This window comes from Lampris incognitus, chromosome 3, assembly GCF_029633865.1.
Source record: "Lampris incognitus isolate fLamInc1 chromosome 3, fLamInc1.hap2, whole genome shotgun sequence".
NCBI lineage: Eukaryota > Metazoa > Chordata > Actinopteri > Lampriformes > Lampridae > Lampris > Lampris incognitus.
In genome coordinates, this window is record NC_079213.1 from 30,058,357 (window position 1) to 30,081,351 (window position 22,995).

At 45.7% G+C, this 22,995-nt stretch overlaps 1 protein-coding gene across 1 annotated transcript; it reads right to left on the reverse strand.

Moving 5' to 3' along the window:
* fgd6 (FYVE, RhoGEF and PH domain containing 6) lies at positions 1-22,921 on the reverse strand. The gene is made up of 21 exons (XM_056275930.1): positions 22,716-22,921; positions 19,178-21,320; positions 15,913-16,027; positions 12,099-12,166; positions 11,934-11,964; positions 8,457-8,608; positions 4,458-4,614; positions 4,206-4,293; positions 3,758-3,808; positions 3,611-3,669; positions 3,435-3,506; positions 3,256-3,324; positions 2,912-2,995; positions 2,692-2,771; positions 2,444-2,546; positions 2,186-2,329; positions 1,871-1,973; positions 1,650-1,747; positions 579-707; positions 236-384; positions 1-112 (listed from the first exon to the last, which is right to left on the reverse strand). Exons 1-21 carry the CDS (start codon positions 22,723-22,725, stop codon positions 70-72), a joined length of 3,948 nt encoding a protein of 1,315 aa, XP_056131905.1. The 5' UTR covers positions 22,726-22,921; the 3' UTR covers positions 1-69.
* Between the last annotated feature and the right edge of the window lie 74 nt (positions 22,922-22,995).

The following is a 22,995-nucleotide window of genomic DNA, read 5'->3' on the forward strand; positions in this document are numbered from 1 at the left end:
GACCAGGGGTCGTGAGTTGTCCATCAATTGGCTCCAGGGCTAGTTTAGCTTCACCGCTGTTGATGGGAATCACTGTTCAAGAATCATGGCCTCTTGGAAGGCTTCAATCCATCTGATGACACAGGAAGCATCACAGAAACAAAAGCAACCATTAGAAAAAAAATCATTCGTTAAAATGAACACAAATGACACCACCATGTTGACATAATCAACATGCAGCCAGTAAGACAGATACCTCTGTGCAGTGGGGATGTCGTCAGCTTTGAAGATGTAGAACAGGGTGTTCTTGTGGTACAGTTTGAACTGCAGCTTCTGATTTGGGCCGTGCTTCTCTTCTCTTAGAAAGAAACCTAACAAGGGCTGACTCTCCAGAGCCGCCACATCCTGAAAAGAAGAAAACCTAGTTGACAAAACGCTGTTGGCCCAACAAGTCTGTCTGTCCGCCCGTTTGCTTGTCTCTCTCACACACACACACACACACACACACACACACACACACACACACACACACACACAACTAGTGCTCAAGGAAGGCCATGTTTCCAGCAGAAAAGTGTTAGAGAGTGAGCGTGCGATACCTCGCTGGCGGCGTAGGTGTAGAGGACTTTATTCTTGATGACGAACCACAACCTTTTCCACGGTTTCTTGCTACCCTTCGACCTGTTTAAATAGCCACTCATGGAAGAATTCTCCGTGTTGGCAGACACCTATTGAAGAATGCAGAGAAACTCTTTTAAAATAATCACGTGACATATTCTTCGAAGTTAAAGGAGAGAAAACTCACCAAGATCAGTTATGTTTGGCCCGATAAATCAGGAATCAGGAATATTTGTCATTTTATTCCTTGCACCTGCATGCAGGAAATGAAACACAATATCGTTTCCCCCAGCCCACAGCAGTTCAACACAAAGACAAAAACACATATCCAAACTACAAAAACACATATATCCAAAATACAAAAAAATACAAAAACACATATATCCAACATATCCAATAAATAAATTTCACTGTCCAAGAAAGCGAACACCAGGATGACTGTCGGAACTGCTGGTCTGCATGGGCTAACAGTTAGCTTAGGCTGCCCAGTGTCTGTGTCCTGTCAGACCGCCCTCGGTGTTTCCTCCTCAGGTGCAGCTTCAGGCAGGGCAGCGGTCCCTGGGCCCATCAAACGCAGCAGATCAAGCTCTCCCAGCCAATCCAGCACCAGCTCTCCTGGCCAGACACCTTCGACACACCTCCCTGCACTCCACACGACGACACCAAAAACACAGTCAAGGCTAGGCAAGGCCGCCGCCAGACCACCTTCGGTGTTATCGGAACTGCCGGTCTGCATGGGCTAGTAGTTAGCTTAGCCTGTCCCGCTTCCGCATCCTGTCAGATCACCCTGGGTGTTTCCTCTTCGGGCGCAGCTCCAGGCAGGGCTGTGGTCCCTGGGCTCACAGGACGCAGCAGACCAAGCTCTTCCAGCCGATCCAGCGCCAGCTCTCCCAGCCATCAAACGAAGCCATAAACTTAGACGCAGAGATGGACAAAGACGCTGCATGGATGGTACTGGGTGACGCCACAACAAAGGTGAATTCCCGCCATCCTCCCACACTGCAAATAAATACGTAACGTAAATACCATCCTGCTTATTTAATACCACACACCTCCTTCAGTGCTGCAGGAATCTTCTTCTGTTTTCTGGAAAAAGAAAAGGCTCCCGATTTTCCGATAGGAGAAACTGACGCCGAGGCACATCGGTCACCTAAAAGAAAACAGACGTGCAGGAATAAACCGCCAATTGCAGCTGCTGCAAGCTAACAACTCATATCAACGAAGAAATTCATGTGATAAATTTAATGCAATGACTGAATCACAAGACACTCACTATTCTCTTGCAGCTTGGCAAAGCAGTGGTCACACACACGTGCGGGCTGATTCTTCAAGTACTCCAGATAGCACTTATTAGTGGAGCATGCCTGACACACAACCTATCCCAAGCACAAATATAACTATGCTGAGAGAGAGTGGCATAAACAATTCAATATGAATGCTAATAAAATTACTAATACTTAAGTATTAAAGCACTCTGAAAAACAAATTCTACAAAGTTCATAGATAAAACAATGAAATAGGAAACTTTAAAATGGATATAAGATGTAATGCTTTGTGTAGTAGCAGCTGTCAGGAGGGTATTAGGAACCTTGCCACAGGCGCGACAGTGATGCCGCCTCCAGGTGAGAGTGAATTCGCAGGTGCAAATCATACACATGGTGGCCCTCAGGTCCGGGATCCAAATGGGAGCCTTAGAACCCAGTGGGGCCCCACTGTCTCCAAGACCATCAGCCTAGATTGAGAGGGGATATGGATTACTTCTGGAAAGCACTGAAACAAAGGACTCGTGGCTCTAATAAGCCCAACAAGCAACCTATACATGCAGGTAGAGAGAGTTAGGCATTACCTCCTCCTGACTGCGGCTGGATATGAATGTGATCTTTTTCTTCGTGTAGTCCTCTATGGCCTTGGCGATGGCTTCCAGCCACTCGTCTCTCTCTGTGGCAGAGCTGCAAGTACACAATGCATCAGAACTCTACACATCGAATACCACACAGTCTGAATAGATTACAGCGCTCGCCAATAATTCATACAGGTTAAGAACCAACAAAGTTCGTGTGCTTGAGGTGTCTGAGGTGAAGGGTTGCTGCTGACCTGGCAGACAGGATAAAAGAGCGCTCAACGCTTTCAATGTTCAGCTCATTCTGATAGGCCTCCTGGCTGGGCTTACTCACCTGAAAACGCACATGAAAATCAAAAATTACCATTCAAATAAGAAAAAAGGCTGTCACTAACAACAGCACACACTTTAGAGCAGCCAAGTCATCCCACTTTCAATTCATAGAATAAATTTTTTTTGCAATGTCTTTCTCACCTTCATCCCAGCCAAAGAGAGCATACTGTTCAGCTTATATTGGCCAGACTGAACAGGAGTGGTGTACATGAGTGCATCATTAAACTGAAAAGACAGGGACAAAAAACAAAACAAAAACTAACTGCATTGAAGAACGGTGTGATTTAAACGTAATATCCCCTGCAAGGAAACATTAATTATCAGTATCAAAAGGTGGACTGTATGTGGTAACTGCTTATGGAGGCTAGTGTAGGATCATCCCAGTGAGAAGAGACAAGAGAAAGAAATGAGAAAAGAATGGCGCTCTTGCGGCCACTGTGCGTGTGAACAGTTCCCCCAAATGCAGCGGTTTGTTTTACACTCACCAGGAAGAACATCCGCGGCTGCATGACTTTCCTGGACAGTTTCATCAGAGTGCCTTCTTTCAGAAACACCTGGGAACGAAGAAAATGAATGAATAGTAATTGGAAGTTTAGGGTAAGGGTGGTCTGACGAGAGAGAAGTTTGTCTGGTCTTATGTGGGACTGATCAGGCAGCTACTTACCCTGCCTGGCTGAACAATCTCATGGTGGCCATTCAGACTGTACTGAATATGCATTAGCTTCTGAAAGTTATCCTGAAAAACAAAGGGAAGAAAATGGATGGAAAGTGATGTGACAAGAAGGGGTACAGTAGTGTAGAATTTTGCGGCACATGGACATTTGGTGAAAGAGTTCTTACCCCTTGTTTCATAATATCATTAGCATGATTGGCCACTTCCTTCACTATGCCCAGGGCAGCTGTATTAACAGCAACAACAAAACACATAAGCTTCGGGATCAGTTCTGTCCATATACAGTATATGTGATTAACAAATTAATGCCTCACCTTGTGTGTCTTTATAATCCTCAGAGTCCTCAGGTAAATTCTTCAGATAATCTGGAAACAGGCAGAAAGTCCATAACGGGATAACTGAAGAACAGGATGTAGTCTCAAGAGCAAGTCAGACATTTCACACAGTGCTGACATCATGTCTTGATGCACGCTCAATAATCCAGGTAAGAAAATCAAAGAAAGTTGAATCAGTTCATCTGGATACAACGTTTATTGACAGATGTTTATTTTACTGGCACTATATTTGTGTCCACCAGGTGTCAGTATCGTGCTAACACGCTAACTGAGCCAAAATAGAACGACCACACCAGAGCTGAGCTTGCAGTCACGCACTGCCAATAAAGCAGTGGAATGATTCAATAAACTCTTGACCTGCAGTGCTGTGGCTTCGGTGGGAGGGAAAGGGTGAAACGGGAAAAGTGCTGGTAAAAAATGTCCATACCTGTGAGTAGCAGCTGGTACTGAGGGATTCTCTGGACTGGTTTCAGAAGGTAGTGTTTCAACGCTAGGTTGGCACATCTTGGACTCATCTGAGATATAAAAAAAAAAGAAGAAGTAAAAAACCACATATCTCCCAAATCATTTCCAAAAACCAAACAAAAAAGAAAAAACAACTACATATTACCCAGACTTTTATCATCGCTGACATGTAGTGAGAAGGGCTGCAGGCACACTGGCCTACTTCCCGCTTTACCTCGAACTGTCGGACAATGGCGGCCAAACCCGGGTTTTTCCTGCACTGTTCGTCTAACAGAGCCACGTTGTTGTCGAACTGACGGATGTAGGTGGAGTACATCTTCAAGTAAGGCCCCTTCTGGACAAAAATGTCCGACAGTCTCTGGTGATCAGACCTGCAAAGAGACAGCAAAGGAACCGTTTAATTCACAGAGGTACCCGCTACAATAGGGAGGTCGGACCTTGTGAGTTCTGAACAGAGGTACAGTTGAAGTCAGAAGTCTACATACACCTTAGCCAAATACATTTAAACTCAAGTTTTTCACAATTCCTGACATTTAATCCGAGTAAACAATCCCTATCTTAGGTCAGTTAGGATCACTACTTTATTTTAAGACTCTAAAATGTCAGAATAATAGAAGTGAGAATGATTTATTTCAGTTTTTATTTCTTTCATTACATTCCCAGTGGGTCAGAAGTTTACATACTTAGTATTTGGTTTCATTGCCTTTAAATTGTTTAACTTGGGTCAAACGTTTTGGGTAGCCTTCCACAAGCTTCTCACAATAAGTTACTGGAATTTTGGTCCTGACAGAACTAGTGTATCCGAGTCAGGTTTATAGGCTTCCTTGCTTGCACAGCCTTTTTCAATTCTGCCCACAAATTTTCTGTTGGACTGAGGTCTGGGCTTTGTGATGGCCACTCCAATACCTTAACTTTGTTGTCCTTAAGCCATTTTGCCACAACTTTGAAAGTATGCTTGGGGTCACTGTCCATTTGGATGACCCATTTGTGACCAAGCTTTGACTTCCTGGCTGATGTCTTGAGATGTTGCTTCAATATATCCACATAATTTTTGTTTTTGATGTCATCGTGTGGAGTGCGGGGAGGTGTGTTGAGGGTGTCTGGCTGGGAGAGCTGGTGTTGGATCGGCTGGGGGAGCTTGGTCTGCTGCGTCTGGTGGGCCACAGCCCTGCCCGGCACTGCACCCGAAGAGGAAACACCGAGGGCGGTCTGACAGGACGAGGAAGCGGGGCAGGCTAAGCTAACCGCTAGCCCATGCAGACTGGCAGTTCCGACAGTCATCCTGGCTGGCGTTCATTCTCCTGGACAGTGAATTTTTTTTTTTGATATGTTGGATATTTGTTTTTGTACTTTTTTTTTGTAGTTTGGATATTTGTGTTCTTGTAGGTTTTGCACATGTTTTTGTCTTTGTATTGCATTGCTGTGGGCTGAGGGAAACAAATAAATGTGCCCGATTCCTGATAATTTTCCTTCCTCATGATGCCATCTCTTATGTGAAGTGCACCAGTCCCTCCTACAGCAAAGCACCCCCACAACATGATGCTGCCACCCCGTGCGTCATGGGTGGGATGGTGTTCTTCGGCTTGCAAGCCTCCCCCTTTTCCCTCCAAACACAACGATGGCCATTATGGCCATACAGTTCAATTTTTGCTTCAACAGACCAGAGGACATTTCTCCAAAAAGTAAGATCTTTGTCCCCTTATGCGGTTGCAAAGCGTAGTCTGGCTGTTCTGTGGTGGTTTCGGAGCAGTGGCATCTTCCTTGTTGGGTGGCCTTTCGGGTTATGTCGGTATAGGACTGGTTTTACTGTGGATAGACACTTTTGTACCCGTTTCCTCCAGCATCTTCACAAGGTCCTTTGCTGTTGAACGCGTCTCCTTCCTGAGCAGTGTGACGGCTGCATGGTCCCATGGTGTTTATACTTGTGTACTATTGTTAATATCAGATGAATGTGATACCTTCAGATGATTGGAAATTGCTCCCAAGGATGAACCAGACTTGTGGAGTTCCACAATTTTTCTTTTCTGAGCTCTTGGCTGATTTTCCCATGATATCAAGCAAAGAGGCACTGAGTTTGAAGGTAGGCCTTAAAATACATCCACAGGGGGGCGTCTGGGTAGCGTGATGGTCTACTCTGTTACCTACCAACATGGGGATCGCTGATTCGAATCCCCGTGTTACCTCTGGCTTGGTTGGGCATCCCTACAGACACAATTGGCCGTGTCTGTGGGTGGGAAGCCGGATGTGGGTATGTGTCCTGGTCGCTGCACTAGTGCCTCCTCTGGTTGGTCGGGGCGCCTGTTAAGGGGAAACTGGGGGGAATAGTGTGATCCTCCCACGCACTATGTCCCCCTGGTGAAACTCCTCACGGTCAGGTGAAAAGAAATGGCTGGCGACTCCACATGTATCAGAGGAGGCATGTGGTAGTCTGCAGCCCTCCCCGGATCAGCAGAGGGGGTGGAGCAGTGACCGGGATGGCTCAGAAAATAGCGTAATTGGCTGGATACAATTGGGGAGAAAAAGGGGAGAAAAAAAAACATGCTCATGTACACCTCCAATTGACTCAAATGATGTCAATTAACCTATCAGAAGCTTCCAAAGCCATGACATAATTTTCTGGAATTTTCCAAGCTGCTTAAAGGCACAGTCAATCTAATGTATGTTAACTTCTGACTATGGATGCACCGATACCACTTTTTTTTTCAGACCAAGTACAAGTACGAGTACCGAGTATCGATATGAGTACTTAATAATACCACTGCAATTCTACCAACGACTTTAAAAACATTTTTTACTTTCATCCGATGTTCCTCAGTTTCTTACTTTAACAAAATAAATACACAACATGATGCTGTTGCTGACATTTTAACATTCAACTTTGTGCTTTCCTGAACAAACGCGGCACTGTACAACATACAACCATAGCAGAACTGAAATGATATGCTATCATTAGTGTCAGGCACGGATGCGGCGCATCACGTGGGCGGGGCGGAGCGGGTTTTTCCCCGCTACACTGTCTGTGTTGCGTGTGGTCGCGTTCCAGCCGTGTTTTCTGAGAAGATTTCTGCATGGACATGAGCTTGGCCAAGTGATAATGCAGTTGGTTACGCGGGGGTTTGAAGCGTAGGCTATATTAACTGGTACTGGATTGAGACACATTGATTTGATTGATTTATTTTAATGTGCAATTAAAAAAAAATCACAAGGTTGCATTGCTGCATCACATTGACTCTGGTACAATGAGGTATTTATCTCCCCCACGTGACTTTTTCTCCCCAACCGTACCTGGCCACTCTTCCGAGCTGTCCCGGTCACTGCTCCACCCACTCTGCCGATCCGGGGAGGGCTGCATACTACCACATGCCTCCTCCGATACATGTGGAGTCGCCAGCCACTTCTTTTCACCAGACAATGAGGAGTTTCACCAGGGGGATGTAGCGCGTGGGAGGATCATGCAATTGCCCCCAGTTCCCCCTCTCCCCCAAACAGGTGCCCCAACCGACCAGAGGAGGCGCTAGTGCAGCGACCAGGACACATACCCACATCCGGTTTCCCACCCACAGACACAGCCAATTGTGTCTGTAGGGACACCCGACCAAGCTGGAGGTAACACGGGGATTCGAAACGGCGACCCCCCATGTCAGTAGGCAACAGAATAGACTGCTACGCTACCCGTACACCCAACTTTTCACAATTTCAGTAGGAATTGTCTAGTCGGGTATCGGGTGTGATTGTATCGGAGTAGTTTTACGAGTACAATTATGAGTACATGAGGACAGTATCGGACAAATACCACATAGTGGTATTGGTGCATCCCTACTTCTGATCCACTGGAATTGTGATGAAGTGAATTATGAGTGAAATAATCAGTCTGTAAACTATTGTTTAAATTACTTGACAGTAGATGTCCTAACTGACCAGCCAAAACTATAGTTTGTTAACATGAAATCTGTGACTGAGTTTAAAAATTAGTTTTAATGACTTCAACCTAACTGTAAACTTCCGCCTTCAACTGTAAATGTGTCTGTAGTACCTGGGATGGGATCAAGACTACATCAAAAAATACCCAAACATTGACAGGCTGCAGAAATCACCACTTTGGATAGAAAAAAAAAAAAGTTGTTTGCAAGATTTAAAAAAAAACACTAACTGAAATACCGTGAGTACATAACAATTAAAAAGTGTGTGTGTGTGTGTGTGTGTTTTATCATACCAGTGAGCCACTCTCTCCTCCAGCTCTCTCAGCAGGTCTCTGTTGAGCTGGTAGAGCTGAGGCAGGTAGTACAGGATCTGGCTGAGGATCCGCTCCTCCACCACAGGCTTTCCATTCTGCCGCGTCGCCTTGGCCGCTGCATCCCGGAAGTCCTGCAGAGACACAAGCGGCTGAATCCGGATGGAGTGACAGGGCGACGGAAAGGGAGCGGGAGAGGGACGCCCACACTCGCCCCAATACAGCTGGGCAGGGTGGGTGGGTGGGTGGGTGGGGTGGTGGTGATGCACGACGGCTGGCCGGAACACCTGGTCATCACCTCATAAATGTGCCCCCCCTGCCCCGCCGCGCCTAACACATAACACACACATATATGCACACATGCGTGCATGCGGCTGAGTCAGCAGTCTGACGCAGTCTGTCCTGCCAACACACACATCCACCTGGAAGGAAGCGGAGAGACTTTGCAGATCCAAAATGTCCCAGTTAACATACACTCATTCGACCCCTCAGAAATCATATACTCACACACATACAGCGCTAACCTCAAACAACATCTGGTAAATCGGCCAGGGAAAAGAGAGAACACACTGTTCGGTGCTGTCAGATATATGAAAATCTGTCAAACTAACGAGACAGCGTACTGAGAGAGAAGTGAAAAATTGCCCTGTTTAACCATCTGTGGCCAGACGGAAAAAAAAAATGATGAAAACGTAACACAACAACAGACTCACATAGGGATATTGGCTATAAAACCCTAACCAACAAAAGCAATTCCCCACACATGTAAGTGAGAAAAAACATCGGGCATATGAAACGGATGACTTGACACATGCACACACCACATACTCACCTACACACCCACCTATACACACACACACACACACACCTGCATTGGTGCACACATGAACACAAAGAAAGAGGATTATTAACCCAGAGGCATGCGTGTGTATGTCTGCAGGTCCACTCTACTGGCCTGAGGAAGCAGCTGCTGCGTGCCCGGGGCAGCCGTGGACAGTGAAGAATGTTATCTGACCTCGTTCTTTAACACAGTTCCCCTCCCTCCTTCCCTCCCCCCTGTCAGCCACAGGACATCATTTTAAACTAATCCTGTGGTGGTGTTTCTCTCTAAAGCCGTGTCTGAAGCAGCCAGACAGGTGGACACTTGACCTTCACAACGGGTTAGGCGAACCCTTTCACCTGGGCTTTCTTTGAAGAGCCCCACTGTCCCAGCATGTGCCGCTAAGGGCACGTCGAGAAATACAGCTTGTTTTAAAAACAAACACACACATCTGACAGACATAAATGAAGAAGAAGGATATTTTATAGATCGATACTGTTGCACGAGAACTTTGGAGCACCAACTCATCTATTGTGTTCATTAAAAAAAAAAAACAGTTCAACATATATGTTATTAATTCATGGTAACATGTGTTGACATAAAAAAAAAAAAACAACATTCTAACAAATATGGGGACAATAAAGTTGCCAAATGAGATTCCTGTCACGTTTGTCAAAGGGGCAACATAAATTTGGTGTTTCCGCCCGGTTTTCAATTTTTTTCGTCATGGAGCAAAACTACGACCAGGATTCACAGTAGCTTGGCTAATGGATCAGACCCTTTAGTCGACTGGTTAATGTAGTCACCTGTGGTGCGGGAGACCCAGGTCTGCGTCCCGGCTGCAGCGGCCCCCTGAAAGCGCTTTTTCATCATCATCATTATTATTATTATTATCAAAGTACTTTCAAATAAAAAAAGAATCAAAATAAAAAAAAGTATCAAAATCAAAAGAAATCAATCAAAAGCGCAAAAGTAAAATCAAAAAGGTACCAAAGCAGCTTGCACTGAAGGGATCAAAGTTGGTCCCTTCAGTACAAGCTGCTGTAGAGGTACCAGCCGGTCGTTCAGCTCGACAGGAATACGGTACAGTACATGACCTAACTCACCACACGGTACAGTGCATGACCTAACTCACCACAACAACGCCAGTCCTGAACTGATGACATTTCTGCGCTGAAGACAAGGCTAATTTCCTCTATCTGTCTCCTTCATTCTCTTGGTCTCACACACACACACACACACACACACACACAACACACACACGTGATGGAGTACATAGAAGCAGCTGCTCAGGGTGGCCCAGAGGGGAAAGGAAGAATAAAATAAAAACTACAGTGCGGCATATTTAAAAGCTCAGCCATGGAACTGGCTACAATATCTAACTTCTTCTGAGCGCTCCAGCAGCAGCAGCAGCAGCGTTACATGCCAGCTACTCCCTTGTTCATCCTCGCCCCAAGGGAAATGCTTTGATCGCTCATCCAGGACAATCACGCTGGATAAAACGGAAAAGGGCGCTTAATTTGTCTGAGACAAAGACTCAAAAGACAAGACAAAGACTAGAACGACCAAGGTCGTCATTTTGACCGTTTCGGATTTTCAAAGTTTAATAACTTTCTGGAAGAAAAAAAAAAGATACAGACCTGAGAATGCTCATAAAATTGCCTATATTTGCATTAAAATGAGTTTTAGATCAATTGCACAAAAAAGTTATGATAAGATCTACCTAAAAACAACCACGAGCGGTCAAAATGACGGCACGTAATTTGTGCGTCATCTTCCTTCGTGAAGTTCATTGTTCTGTCCTAGAAACACACCAGCGTTCTCCAGTGCAGAGAAGTAGTCTAAACTCGATTTTTGATTATTGCCAACATGTCTGGTTACAGACGCCGTTACAGACGTACCATGACTACCACCGAGGCGTTGCGGTATTTACAGGCGTTGGACAACGGCCATTATAAATTGTTTGAAAAAATAGTATTAAAAGTTGTTAAAATGTTCATTTCGGTGTCAGCTAGTTTTATAACAGACATACTAACATATGTAATGCATTAATATCTCAATCGGGTATTTATCTTGACAGAATACAGAGTTTTACAACCGTGGGCAGTCATTTTGACTGCCCACAGTCGTTCTAGTAGTTTTTAAGTTCTGGTCGTTGTTTGGGACTTTTAATATTTATTTTCAGTTCTTTTTTTACACTTCACATTTTATAGATCTTGTTACATTTGTTAGATTAGCAATATGTGTTTTCCGTTTTGTTTTTCAGGTAATATTTTCACTTTTTCAGTTTTGCTATTCAAGTTCGATCATGTCTCTCTGAAGTGTCAATCATTTAAAAATACTATTATAGCTGTTAAAATGTTAATTTTGGTCTCAGTTAGTTTCCTAACAGACATACTAACTGATGCAATTCATTAATATCTCAATTGAGTCGTTATCTTGACAAAATAGAGTTTAAAAACCAGCGGTCAATTTGACCGCCCATGGTCATTTTAGGTAGGAGTGAAATCCTGGTCCAAAGCACTAGCTCCCTTGTTTGTTTTTTTTTCTCTTATAAAAACATTGCCTCTGTGGGCTTGTCTCAGAAAACACATGGAACAGGCAGTGATTTTCACTAAAATCAAACATGAGACACTTACTATATGAAGCAGCTTCAGGACATCCACGAACCTGTTGAGGGAGAGCAGAAGTACGTTAGTGACAAGAAGAAATACAATCCGTTCTTCTTACTGTGTAAGGTGGTGTATAGGCCGCTTAGGGGGAAGATGGTCATATCATCACTGCTGTGTTACCAAACCACTTACACTTTCTCGGAGCTCATGATCTCCTGAGCTATGTGCACCACCTTCTTCCTCTTCATCTCGTCCTCTTGCTGAGGGAGCAAATGAGACAATAGCATGGTCAGGCAATGCTAAAGACAGGCTACAAGCTTGAAACTCTCTCACTCACATTAGGGCTGTGCAATATGACCAAAATCTCATATCACAATAAATGTCATTCATATCACGATAACGATACATATCACAATAAATGTCATTCATATCACGATAAGGATCTATATCACAATATAGGTCATTCATATCACGATAACGGAACATATCACGATATATGTCATTCATATCACGATAACGATACATTCACGATATAGGTCATTCATATCACGATAACGATACATATCACGATATAGGTCATTCGTACCACAATGACGATACATATCACGATATAAGTCGTTCATATCACGATAACGGTACATATCATTATACACATCATTCATATCACGATAACGATACATATTAAGGGCTGAACGATTAATCGAATTCAAATCGAAATCGCGATTTGAACTAACACGATTAGCTAACCGCAAAGACTGCGATTAATTCTGCCGCTCGTGACTCTGATACAGTCGTAAATCAGTTGTATATGGTTTAAAATTTCATATGGGCCTGTCGACCACATGAATCAGTCTATGTGCCATCCTTCTTGTGTGACAGTCATACTCACCAATCAGTGCTCCTCACGTAGGAGACACACTCACCTATCAGAAGTGGCCCTACTTACAGCGATCAAGTACGCCCACCAATAAAAAAAAACACGTGTAAGCATTTAAGAAACTCGTGGTGTAGGACTCGCAGATATAGAGAAAAGAGATTGGAAATGGCTGCCAGTGCCGCAGAAGGGGAAGCGCCTGAAGAGTTAGTGTCAAAGAAGGGTGGCACTTCGATTATTTGGGAGTATTTTGGATTTTCCAAAAAAGATGTGCAGCAAACGATGGTGCTCTGCAAAACCTGCCGTCGAACAGTGGCTACCACCAGAGGTAACACAACAAACTTGTACCAGCTCTTGAAAGGCCATCATGAACACCTATACGATGATCCAAAGGAATTGAATCAAGTGCAACTGGACTAGTCCAGTTGCACTTGATTCAATTCCTTTGGATAACCATGACCTGGATAAATAAGAACATTCACAGACACCTATACGATGAGTGTTCGAAAAAGAAGACTGAGGAAAGCGGTGCTGCCGCCACTACAACAGATAAAAGTAGGCAAACTACAGTTTCGGAGTCTTTTGTAGCTGCTACCCCGTATGACAAGAGTTCGCGGAGACACCGCAAGATAACAAGCGCCATCACTCATTACCTCGCCAAAGACATAATGGCAATAAAAGAGGGCTTTCGAAATCTCAGAAAAACGATGGACAAAAAATACGTGCTTCCATCCAGGACATATTTTAGCCAAGTGGCAATCCCTCAGCTTTATGACGAATGCAGGGGAAAAGTTGAGGGTGAACTGAAACGTGTTGAACATTACCCCACGACTACTGATTTGTGGTCAAGTAGGATGACCGAGCCTTACTTGATACCATACACTTTATCAATGAGGATTTTTAACTTAAAGCTTGGTGGTAATTTCAATGTTTATGGAATTTACAGGGAATTTCAGTGTTTACAGAATGTTAACTGAAAGGAATGTTTACGTCATGTTTACAAAATGTCATATTTTCTTAAATTACTTTATACATTTTCTTATTTTCTGGAATGGTTTACTTTCATTATTGTTTTTTATTTATCTAAATTAACAGTAAAAGCTTTGTGATAATTGTTCTATGTGTCTTCATATGTGTATGTTCTATACCATTTTTTGTTTTAACAAACACATTTTGAATCTATTCATATATTTTTCACCCTCCTCCTTGGAATATTATAAAGAGCAATTAATATTTCAATGTTCTCAAGTGGTGAGGCTCCATCGCATGTTTTAAATGTATTATACAGTGAATAATTATACAGTGAATAATGAACTGAAGTTTGATTTTCAAAAATTGTATTGCAAATCAAATCGCAATCACAATCTGTCAGAAAAATCGCAATTAGATATTTTCCCCAAATCGTTCAGCCCTAATACATATGATATAGGTCATTCGTATCACGAGAACGATACATATCACGATAAAGGTCATTCATACCACTATAACGATACATATCACAATATAGGTCATTCGTATCACGATAACGATACATATCACGATATAGGTCATTCATACCACGATGATACAGATCATGATATAGCACATTTTCTGTAAATTCAATGAATTAATACTTAATATAAAAAGACCACATGGAAAGGCCTATTTCTTATTACGTTTTGAATTACATACTCGACAAATAAAAGGTAGTTACTCATATTTGATTATTTTTCTCCTTTTATTTAGAACCTTTGCACGAATTTTCAAATAAGCATGTAAAAAAATAAAATAAAATATTCATGTATAAAACATAAAAAGGTAAATAGAGATATGGTGTGCCGCGGGCTAAAGCCTCTTGCAACGTGAGAGTCTGGGGTTTGTTTTGAGCACTCGACTGTGCTTTTGCGTCTCTCATCTGTTGACTTGCTCCGTACTGTTTGACATGATTCTTGCGTAGGCGGTAAAAGGGGCTCGTGGTGTTTGAGTCTGTTGTGGGGACCAGCGTGCGGCATATTTTGCAAGGTATGGTTTTCAGGTCCGTGTCAGACTTTTCATACCCAAACCACGTCCATACAATAGAAGTAGCCCCTCTTTTAGGTACAAGCTCCTCGTTTTGTCCTGGCTGGTCGGAGTCCTTCTGTTCGGAATTACACCATTCTACATTACGTTCCCTGTCCTCCATGTTTGTTTGTATTGCCTTCATGCAAATTTCCGTGCTGTGCAAAGAGCGGAAAGGGTCGTCCAAATGACGATAAATATTGCCGTAAAGAGTGTGATTTGTGACACAACGAAATAAACGAGAGCTTAATATGAAACGATAGACGTTTTCTATCGTCACACGATATATATCACCATATCGCACAGCCCTAACTCACATCAACACAAAATGAAACGCCGTGATTTACTTACAGTGCCACTGCAAACCACCATGATTGCTCGCTCCTGCCTCACCATCTAAAACCATAGGCCTCGACCCGTTCAACCTCCCAGACAACTGCTCCACCAGGACTGTTTTGTAAGTAGTGCAGCAGCGTCGGGCTTCTCCCCCTGATAGTGTGTGTGAGTGTGTGTTTGTGTATGTGTTTGTTGTGGAATGGTGATTGGGCGGTCTCTGGCGGTCTTTATTTGGACAGTGGCCTTGCCCCCTGCATGACTGAGAGGGCCTTTAGTGTCCATGTCTGTGAAGCCCTCCAGCTCCTCTGAGGGCATCAGACAAAGGTGTTGACACCGTCACAGAGACAGTCACACAGTACTAAAGCCCTCGGCCAATAAAGGGCTATTCCAGATCTGTAAGCCCACCTCTTTCTACCACGAAAATCTCCTTCTATCCTGTATACCCCGCCTCTAGGGAGTTTGGACAGGCTGGGTGCGTGCGTGCACACACACACACACACACACACACACACACACACACACACACACACACACACGATCAAAAATGTATCAGTTACACTGACAGCTCGGTGGCGTTGCTCGAATAGAGGCCGCGGTCTCGTGACAGAGGGCTCGGCCTAAACTATCAAGTTATCACTTAGCATTAATCTGTCACTGCATTGCATTCGCATGACCAAACTACCACTTCATTCTGCAGTGTGTGTGTGTGTACGCGTGTGAGACAGAGTGACAGGGAGACAGAAAAGAAGGAGGTGATACCTGTCGGTCTGACACATCCAGCTGCTCCTTACTGGATGTGGAGCTGTTGTCCTCTTCATCGGAGCTATGCACTTCCTCCTCCTCCGAGTAAACCCCGTCCTGCCTCATCCAGCCACTGATCACAGAGACACAAAAACCACCCATTTAGCAAAACAAACGGCAATAGTGGAGGAAGAGGTCGATTAGCACACGAAGTAAATGTGAAAGTGTGTGTGGTGTGCCATGAGATGAAACCAGGCAGGTCATGGCAGATATGCCTATACACACACCACTCCAGAGTGTAAGCATTTCTTTTTTTAGGGGGGAGGGGATTTTTCTCCCTTTTCTCCCAATTGTATCCGCCAATTACACTCTTCCGAGCTGTCCCGGTCGCTGCTCTACCGCCTCTGCTGATGCGGGGAGGGCTGCAGACTACCACATACCTCCTCCGATGCATATGTAGTCGCCAGCTGCTTCTTTTCACCTGACAGTGAAGAGTTTTTCCGGGGGGACATAGCGTGTGGGAGGATCACGCTATTCCCCCCAGCTCCCCCTCCCTGCTGAACAGGCACCTTGACCGACCAGAGGAGGCGCTAGTGCAGCAAGCAGGACATAAACCTACATCCGGCTTCCCACCCACAGACATGGCCAATTGTGTCTGTAGGGACACCTGACCAAGCCGGAGGTAACACAGGGATTCGAACCGCCGATCCCCATGTTGGTAGGCAACGGGATAGACCACTACGCTACCCGGATGCTCGAGTGTAAGCATTTTGAAGCAACCTTGATAAGCCATTGCTGACATTATGACAGATCTATTTCTTAGTTAAATATTTTTTCCATATGCGGGGGTCTCCGGTTCGAATCCCCGTGTTACCTCCGGCTTGGTCGGGCGTCCCTACAGACACAATTGGGCGTGTCTGCGGGTGGGGAGCTGGATGTGGGTGTGTGTCCTGGTCGCTGCACTAGCGCCTCCTCTGGTCAGGGGGGAATAGCGTGATCCTCTAACGCGCTACGTCCCCCTGATGAAACTCCTTACTGTCAGGTGAAAAGAAGCAGCTGGTGACTCCACATGTATCGAAGGAGGCATATGGTAGTCTGCAGCCCTCCCTGGATCGGCAGAGGGGGTGGAGCAGAGACCAGGATGGCTCAGAAGAGTGGGGTAATTGGCCAGGTACAATTGGGGAGGAAAAGGGGAAAAAATATATGTACATATATATTCCACATGGCCCACTAAGTGGGGGTGAAGTCAACTGGTGCACTAAGCACATTTAAATGAGTGTATGACATAAATGGTGTGCACACATTCACATTGTGCACCAGTTGATTTCACCCCATTTGCCAACATTCACTTCCACTGAGAGTAACATCATTGACGCTCATCATTGCTTTAAAAGCTGTTTCAGCATCCTAAGTTTCCTCGTGTCTGCGTCTGTCATTACCGCCGTCACTCTTTGGAACCCTGTCTGTTGGTTCTCCACAGCGCTGAAAAGATTCCCATCTGCCGGACTAACGCAAGCAGCGACATGTGTCTGCATGGCACTAATGTTTTTTATCTGAGGCTACGGTCTCACAGCTGGGATGCAACACTCCGGCAGCGTGGACTGCAGAAGGTAGACCCCTCTACGAATCAGCTCGCTAACCTTCCTCGGACACGCTGGCTGCTTAGCTCCGTCCGCGAGACTCGTGTACCGAATACACAGTACCTGTACGGGAATCCAAAAATTCACTCTCGTTTATCCACTGTTCCCATGGCCTACTTTCTCCGCTTCCTTGTTTTGCTGTGTCTCTTTGCACCTAAAACCCAGTCGCCCCCCACACACACACACACACACACTCTTCCTCCCCCTACCCAGCTTATTTCTCTCCTTCTTCTTTCTTTCTCTATACACGAGCATTTCAACACACTGGGTCAGGGCACAGAGCAGTACTTGTTTACTGCCCAAGGCTGGTTACATAAACCGAACAGGCTTAGATGCCTGGGAAACACTACGAATTCACCCACTGACACACACACACACACAAACATACACACTCGCCACTTTGCAGTCCAGACAAGTAAGGAGAAAGTTAGGTCCTCTTTACTATTTTCGCATCCCATTTCGCTTCACCTCACCGAGACTCCACCTAGCGCGGCCTTGACCACACGCCGCTTTGGGTTGAGCCACATCATCAGAGACGCACGCCTATGTGGTCTACAATAAGAACATCGACACGTTGGTAGTCTACGGTTGAGTGAATGAACAGTGTCTCATTGGGCAGACGTGTCACTCGATTGTATAGCTTTTCATCTATGTGGATGGAGCGGGGGGCAGTTAAAAGTAACCGAAAACTAGAGAAAAAAAGAGGGTGGGACAAAGTGATGGGGTTAAGATGAGGCTGGACACAGTTGAGGCAGCAGGAGAGAAGAGGAGGAGGAGGAGAGGCCAGTGGTTGCTGGACGTTTATTTTCCCTGTTCTAGAGTGCTGTGTGGCATTTCTGCGATTTTCAGACATTTCCTGCCCTGGCCACTGAAAATAACCCACAGGAAAACAACCCAACCTGCTGCACATCAATGCTCCATTCACATGCTACGCAGCTAGCCCTGGAGGCTAACTTGCACACTCTTGTGAATACGGTCCGCTAATGCCAATGTCACCCTGTGTGTGACCTGCAGCAGACGGAGGGTTCCCACACTGCGGTCACGGGACACCTGAAATTAGAAGGCAATAACACAGCTTTACAACTGAATAGCAGGGCCAGGCCTCAGTCTATACATCGACTTTTGCTCTCGGCCCCTCCTTCAAACACACACACACACACACATGCACATGCACAAACTCACATATACACATGCACACACACACAAATACACACACACACACACACACACACACACACACACACACACACACACACGGGTGTGACACTGTTCTTGACACACAAAAAGCCTCTCTCTGTTTCCCCCCTCTGCTGGGAAATCTCATTTATAAATTCTGTTAGCCATATATGCAATTCATACTCCGTCTCCTCCATTTTACTCTCGTAAATTATCACAGTACGGTGACCACTATGCTACTCCAGCCATGTGGCCTTTAAAACATGAATCACAATCCCTCAAGACGCTGCCCGAGACAATTCACAACGACTTAGGAAATGCGGCCACAAAGCCGTCCAAGCTCAATCTTTTGTTTGATTCCTTTTGAACGACGGGAACAAGTAATTCAGCATGTCAATTCAACGTGAAATACCGCTACACACACAGACACAGACACACACAATTCAAGTGCGAACAAAACACCCTACCTCTCATAGTCATCACTCTGGGGTCTTTGATAGGGGTCCTGCACCTCATAGATGTCTGAATCGGAGTCATGTGGCCAGCCCGGTCGCCCACTGTGAAACGGGAGGTTCATATACTCGGGTATCTCCTCATACAGCGGAACATTCTCATACTCCACCAATCCCTCTCCACCTTCGCCACTGCCGAAAGACTCCCCTTTGCTGCTATTAGGCTGATCCAGACATTTATCAGCTGGGTTTGTTTCCACATTGGTACAGTCCAGAGACTGCCCTCCCTTGGCAAGCAACCTTGGCAGCATCTTGACTGAGAGCCTGAGTTCCAGCAGCTTCCGGAAAGAGAGGCTCCTCTTCTGGCTTTCGTTGCGGGTTGCCAGGTCAGCTGCGGAGAAGGACTGGGCCCTCTGCTTGCTCCCCAGCAGCGGGGCCCTGCTCTGAGGGGGCACGCTGCTTCTGGTAGGCATCTGCCTGCTGAAAAATGTCACGCAAGGCCTGGGAAAGCGCCAAGCTGTTTTCTCCTGGGGTGGTGCAGGCAGCTCCCTCATTGGGGTGTTGGCGTGAGGAGGCGCAGGAGGGGTTATGGAGGGCGGAGGAGGTGCTGGCAGGCTGTGTCTCTGGGGCTTCCGGGGCGGTGTCCTTGGCGAGTCCTGCTCATCGGCAGAGAATGCTTTCCTGGTGTTGGCCAGGGGCTGGTGGCAGCCTAGCTTGATCTGTTTGGGGAGGCTGTGTGCAATGGGGTAACGCTCAAAATCTCCATACCCGTCCTCCTCATTGTCCTCCACTCTTTGCGCCTCACTGTCCTTTTTGATGTCTTGGCTCAGTGCATCGGACCGTGGGTCAGAGAGCACGTCTAGGGAGTGGGAGGCATTGCGGTCGAGACAGTAGGGAGTGTGGCTCATTCTGTGGAGGCGTGGTGACAGAGAAGTCTGTCGTGGAGGGGGCACAGGGGCGTCAGGGTCATCATCTACCATACCTGAGACTCTGGGTTGGAGGAGGAGGTTGTCAATTACACCCTGTCTGAGTTCTTCCTCCTCTGAGCTGAGAGAAACACAAGCCGGCCAAACTGTCTTCTCAGACTCCTGCATTTCAATCCCATGAATGTGTTCCTCATGGGCACTGCCTTCTAAGCCATCCTGCCTCACCAGGGCTGGCTTCTTGGGCTTGCGTGGGTGGGGAACCGGCAGAGGCTTGCTGGGGGGAGCTGGGACCTGTGGGTCAGGGGGCAACCTGACAGATGGTGCTTTGCTCTCAGCATACAAGACAGAGGCATTAGGCTCACTGCTGTCTACCTGAGTGCATTCTTGCGAAGGTGTCTGAGACCATCGCTGAGGATCAGTGAGCACTGATGACACAACAATGCTGCCTTCAAAATTGCAGGCGATTTCAGAGTCTTTGTTTTGTGGTTCTGTGTTAGGATCCTCTGTCTGTGTATCTGTGATCCCCTCTGCACCCTTTGATAACTGATCCAAATCACTTCCTTCAAAGCCTTTCCCTGGCTGCAGCTGCTCCTCAGTCCTCTGCCCCTCTCCGCCCACCTGTTCCTTTTTCAGGCGCCTCTGTCTCTGGGGTTTGTCCTTGGGCTTAGGGTGAAGGTGGTTGCTCAAGCCTCCACTCCTTTTGGCTGCCACCCTCTCCTCCTGGTTCTCTGTCACATCAAGCGACCTCGTATCTGGAATTTCACATCCCTCTGCAGAATTCCCGTTCTGCAGCAGCTTGTTGTGCAAATCATTCCCAGTTGGCATGACATTTCCATTGTCTAGGTGTTGGCACTGGGAGCAATCCCGGAGCCCACAAGAACAGGTGGGAATGATGTAGTCCGATTCCTGATTACCGGGCTCTGATAAAATCTCATTCTTGGAGTTGAGAACTGAGAGACTATCATCCAAATCCTCCCTTTGTTCCTGAAATAGGGTGTTGGGCACGCCAGGTTTGGGTGGCCGGGGTAAAACAGAGGTGGGTGAGGTTGAGGATTTAGGGATGCATGGTTTGGGTGCAACAGCCGGTTTGGTTCGCTTCAGAGTAGCAGGGGAAGGCTGGGAGACAACTGAGGGCTGCGTTAGGACCTCTGGTTTAGGGGCAATGGGAGGAGGTGAGGGCTTGGTGGTCACAGGGAGTTTAGGTTTGGGAGCCAATGGAGGCTTCTTCACACCTGCCCATGAATGAAAGAGGAGGAAAGGATATTTTTGCATGAGCCACACAGGAATGACAGAGTTCTTTAAACATGCTTTATATTTCACTCCCCTTAAAAGTACAGACAGCTGCAAGATGTTGCAAAGCCTTGGGTCAAAAGGACACCCCTCGGGTCACAGTGTTGTAACCTGGCTTAGAAATGGGTGTGGGAATTGAGCATTGACTCACTCGTGGATCAGAAGTAAACTAGTGCTTATCGTGAAATGATTGAACTCAAAGCTTCTTGTCAAATGGTGTGGTGTCAGTTTGAGTTTAGATATTTTTTAGTAGAACTATTCTAATATTTACATAAAACAGCCTCCGGAGATCTCTGATGAGGTGGCCAGTGGCAAAACACACATCTTAGTAGCTACAACTATGCTTATTTAAGGGTAAAAACCATTATGAATACACACCACCAGTGAATTCTCTCTCTCTCTCTCTCTCTCTCTCTCTCTCTCTCTCTCTCTCTCTCTCTCTCTCTCTCTCTCTCTCTCTCACACACACACACACACACACACACACACACACAGCATCTCTATGTCAAGTCTAGTGTAGCTCGTTAACGTTGGCTCTCGATTCGGATAATTATGTGTGCATTTATTTATGTTCGTGTTGACTTAACGAACTTTTTTTTCATTTCCCACTCCGGGTTTTTAACTGACGCGAAAAGCAGCCACATCAAACGAGACTCTTAGCCGCTAAAAAGAAGTAGAAATTAGATTTAGGTTCATACTTTCCGCTATATTGGCTGAAAAACTCCCTCGCGAGGCGACACCACGAGAAGCGGAGTCATCGAAGCGGATGTTCCCGTAACGCCAATGACCAAAAAACGCTCGTGCCATGAAAAAAATTTTTTTTAAAAATCAAAAAGCTGTAAAACCAATTGCGTGGTGTCCCATCTGGGAGCACTGGTCCCACGAAACTACTCGGTTTCGGCACGGGATGCGTTTACTGCTGAACATTAGCGTTTACGATGCAGTTCGGCGAGCTTTTGTTGTTATCGAGTTCGAAGACTTTATGCATCAACAGCAGGACAGATGTTTTGAGACAAAGGATTTAATCCCCCCCCCCCTCCTCCAATCTGACACTGGCTGCAATATGAGATGGGAAACGGCAAACTTCACCGCTAGATAAGGGTTTTAGAGCATATGTCGAGACCCCATTCGCTTATATTTTGAAAAGCTACCGCTGCGAAAACCTCCGGTTAAACTACTTTGTCGGAAAGGACACAAACGCTTAAAAAGTTCAGAGAGGAACTACGTTTTGATGATGTTTCCTTTCACGATAGAGCAAAAAAAACATATTTAGTTTTAACCACAGCAAAAACTCGCACAGTGGGATTTTGCTAAACTAGCTCCCGAAGGAAACAAACCTGTGCTCATGATTCCCGACTCGCTCCTTTCTCCATGAGGAAATTTTACTTTGAATTGGATGGCAAGGAATCCCGTGTTTTTTCCATTTTCGACATCATTGTGACTTGGAGGATCGCCTTGCGTGAAAACGTATACAGATCCATACTTGCTCGTCCTTATCTCGACAATGGATGCGCGAATAAAGTCTTAACCCCTGCTAGTTTTTTCCATTTTTCTCCCGAAGTTTTTTTTTTTTCAGCCACGGCACGTTTTCCTTCCAGGACTCTTTCTGGGGAGGAC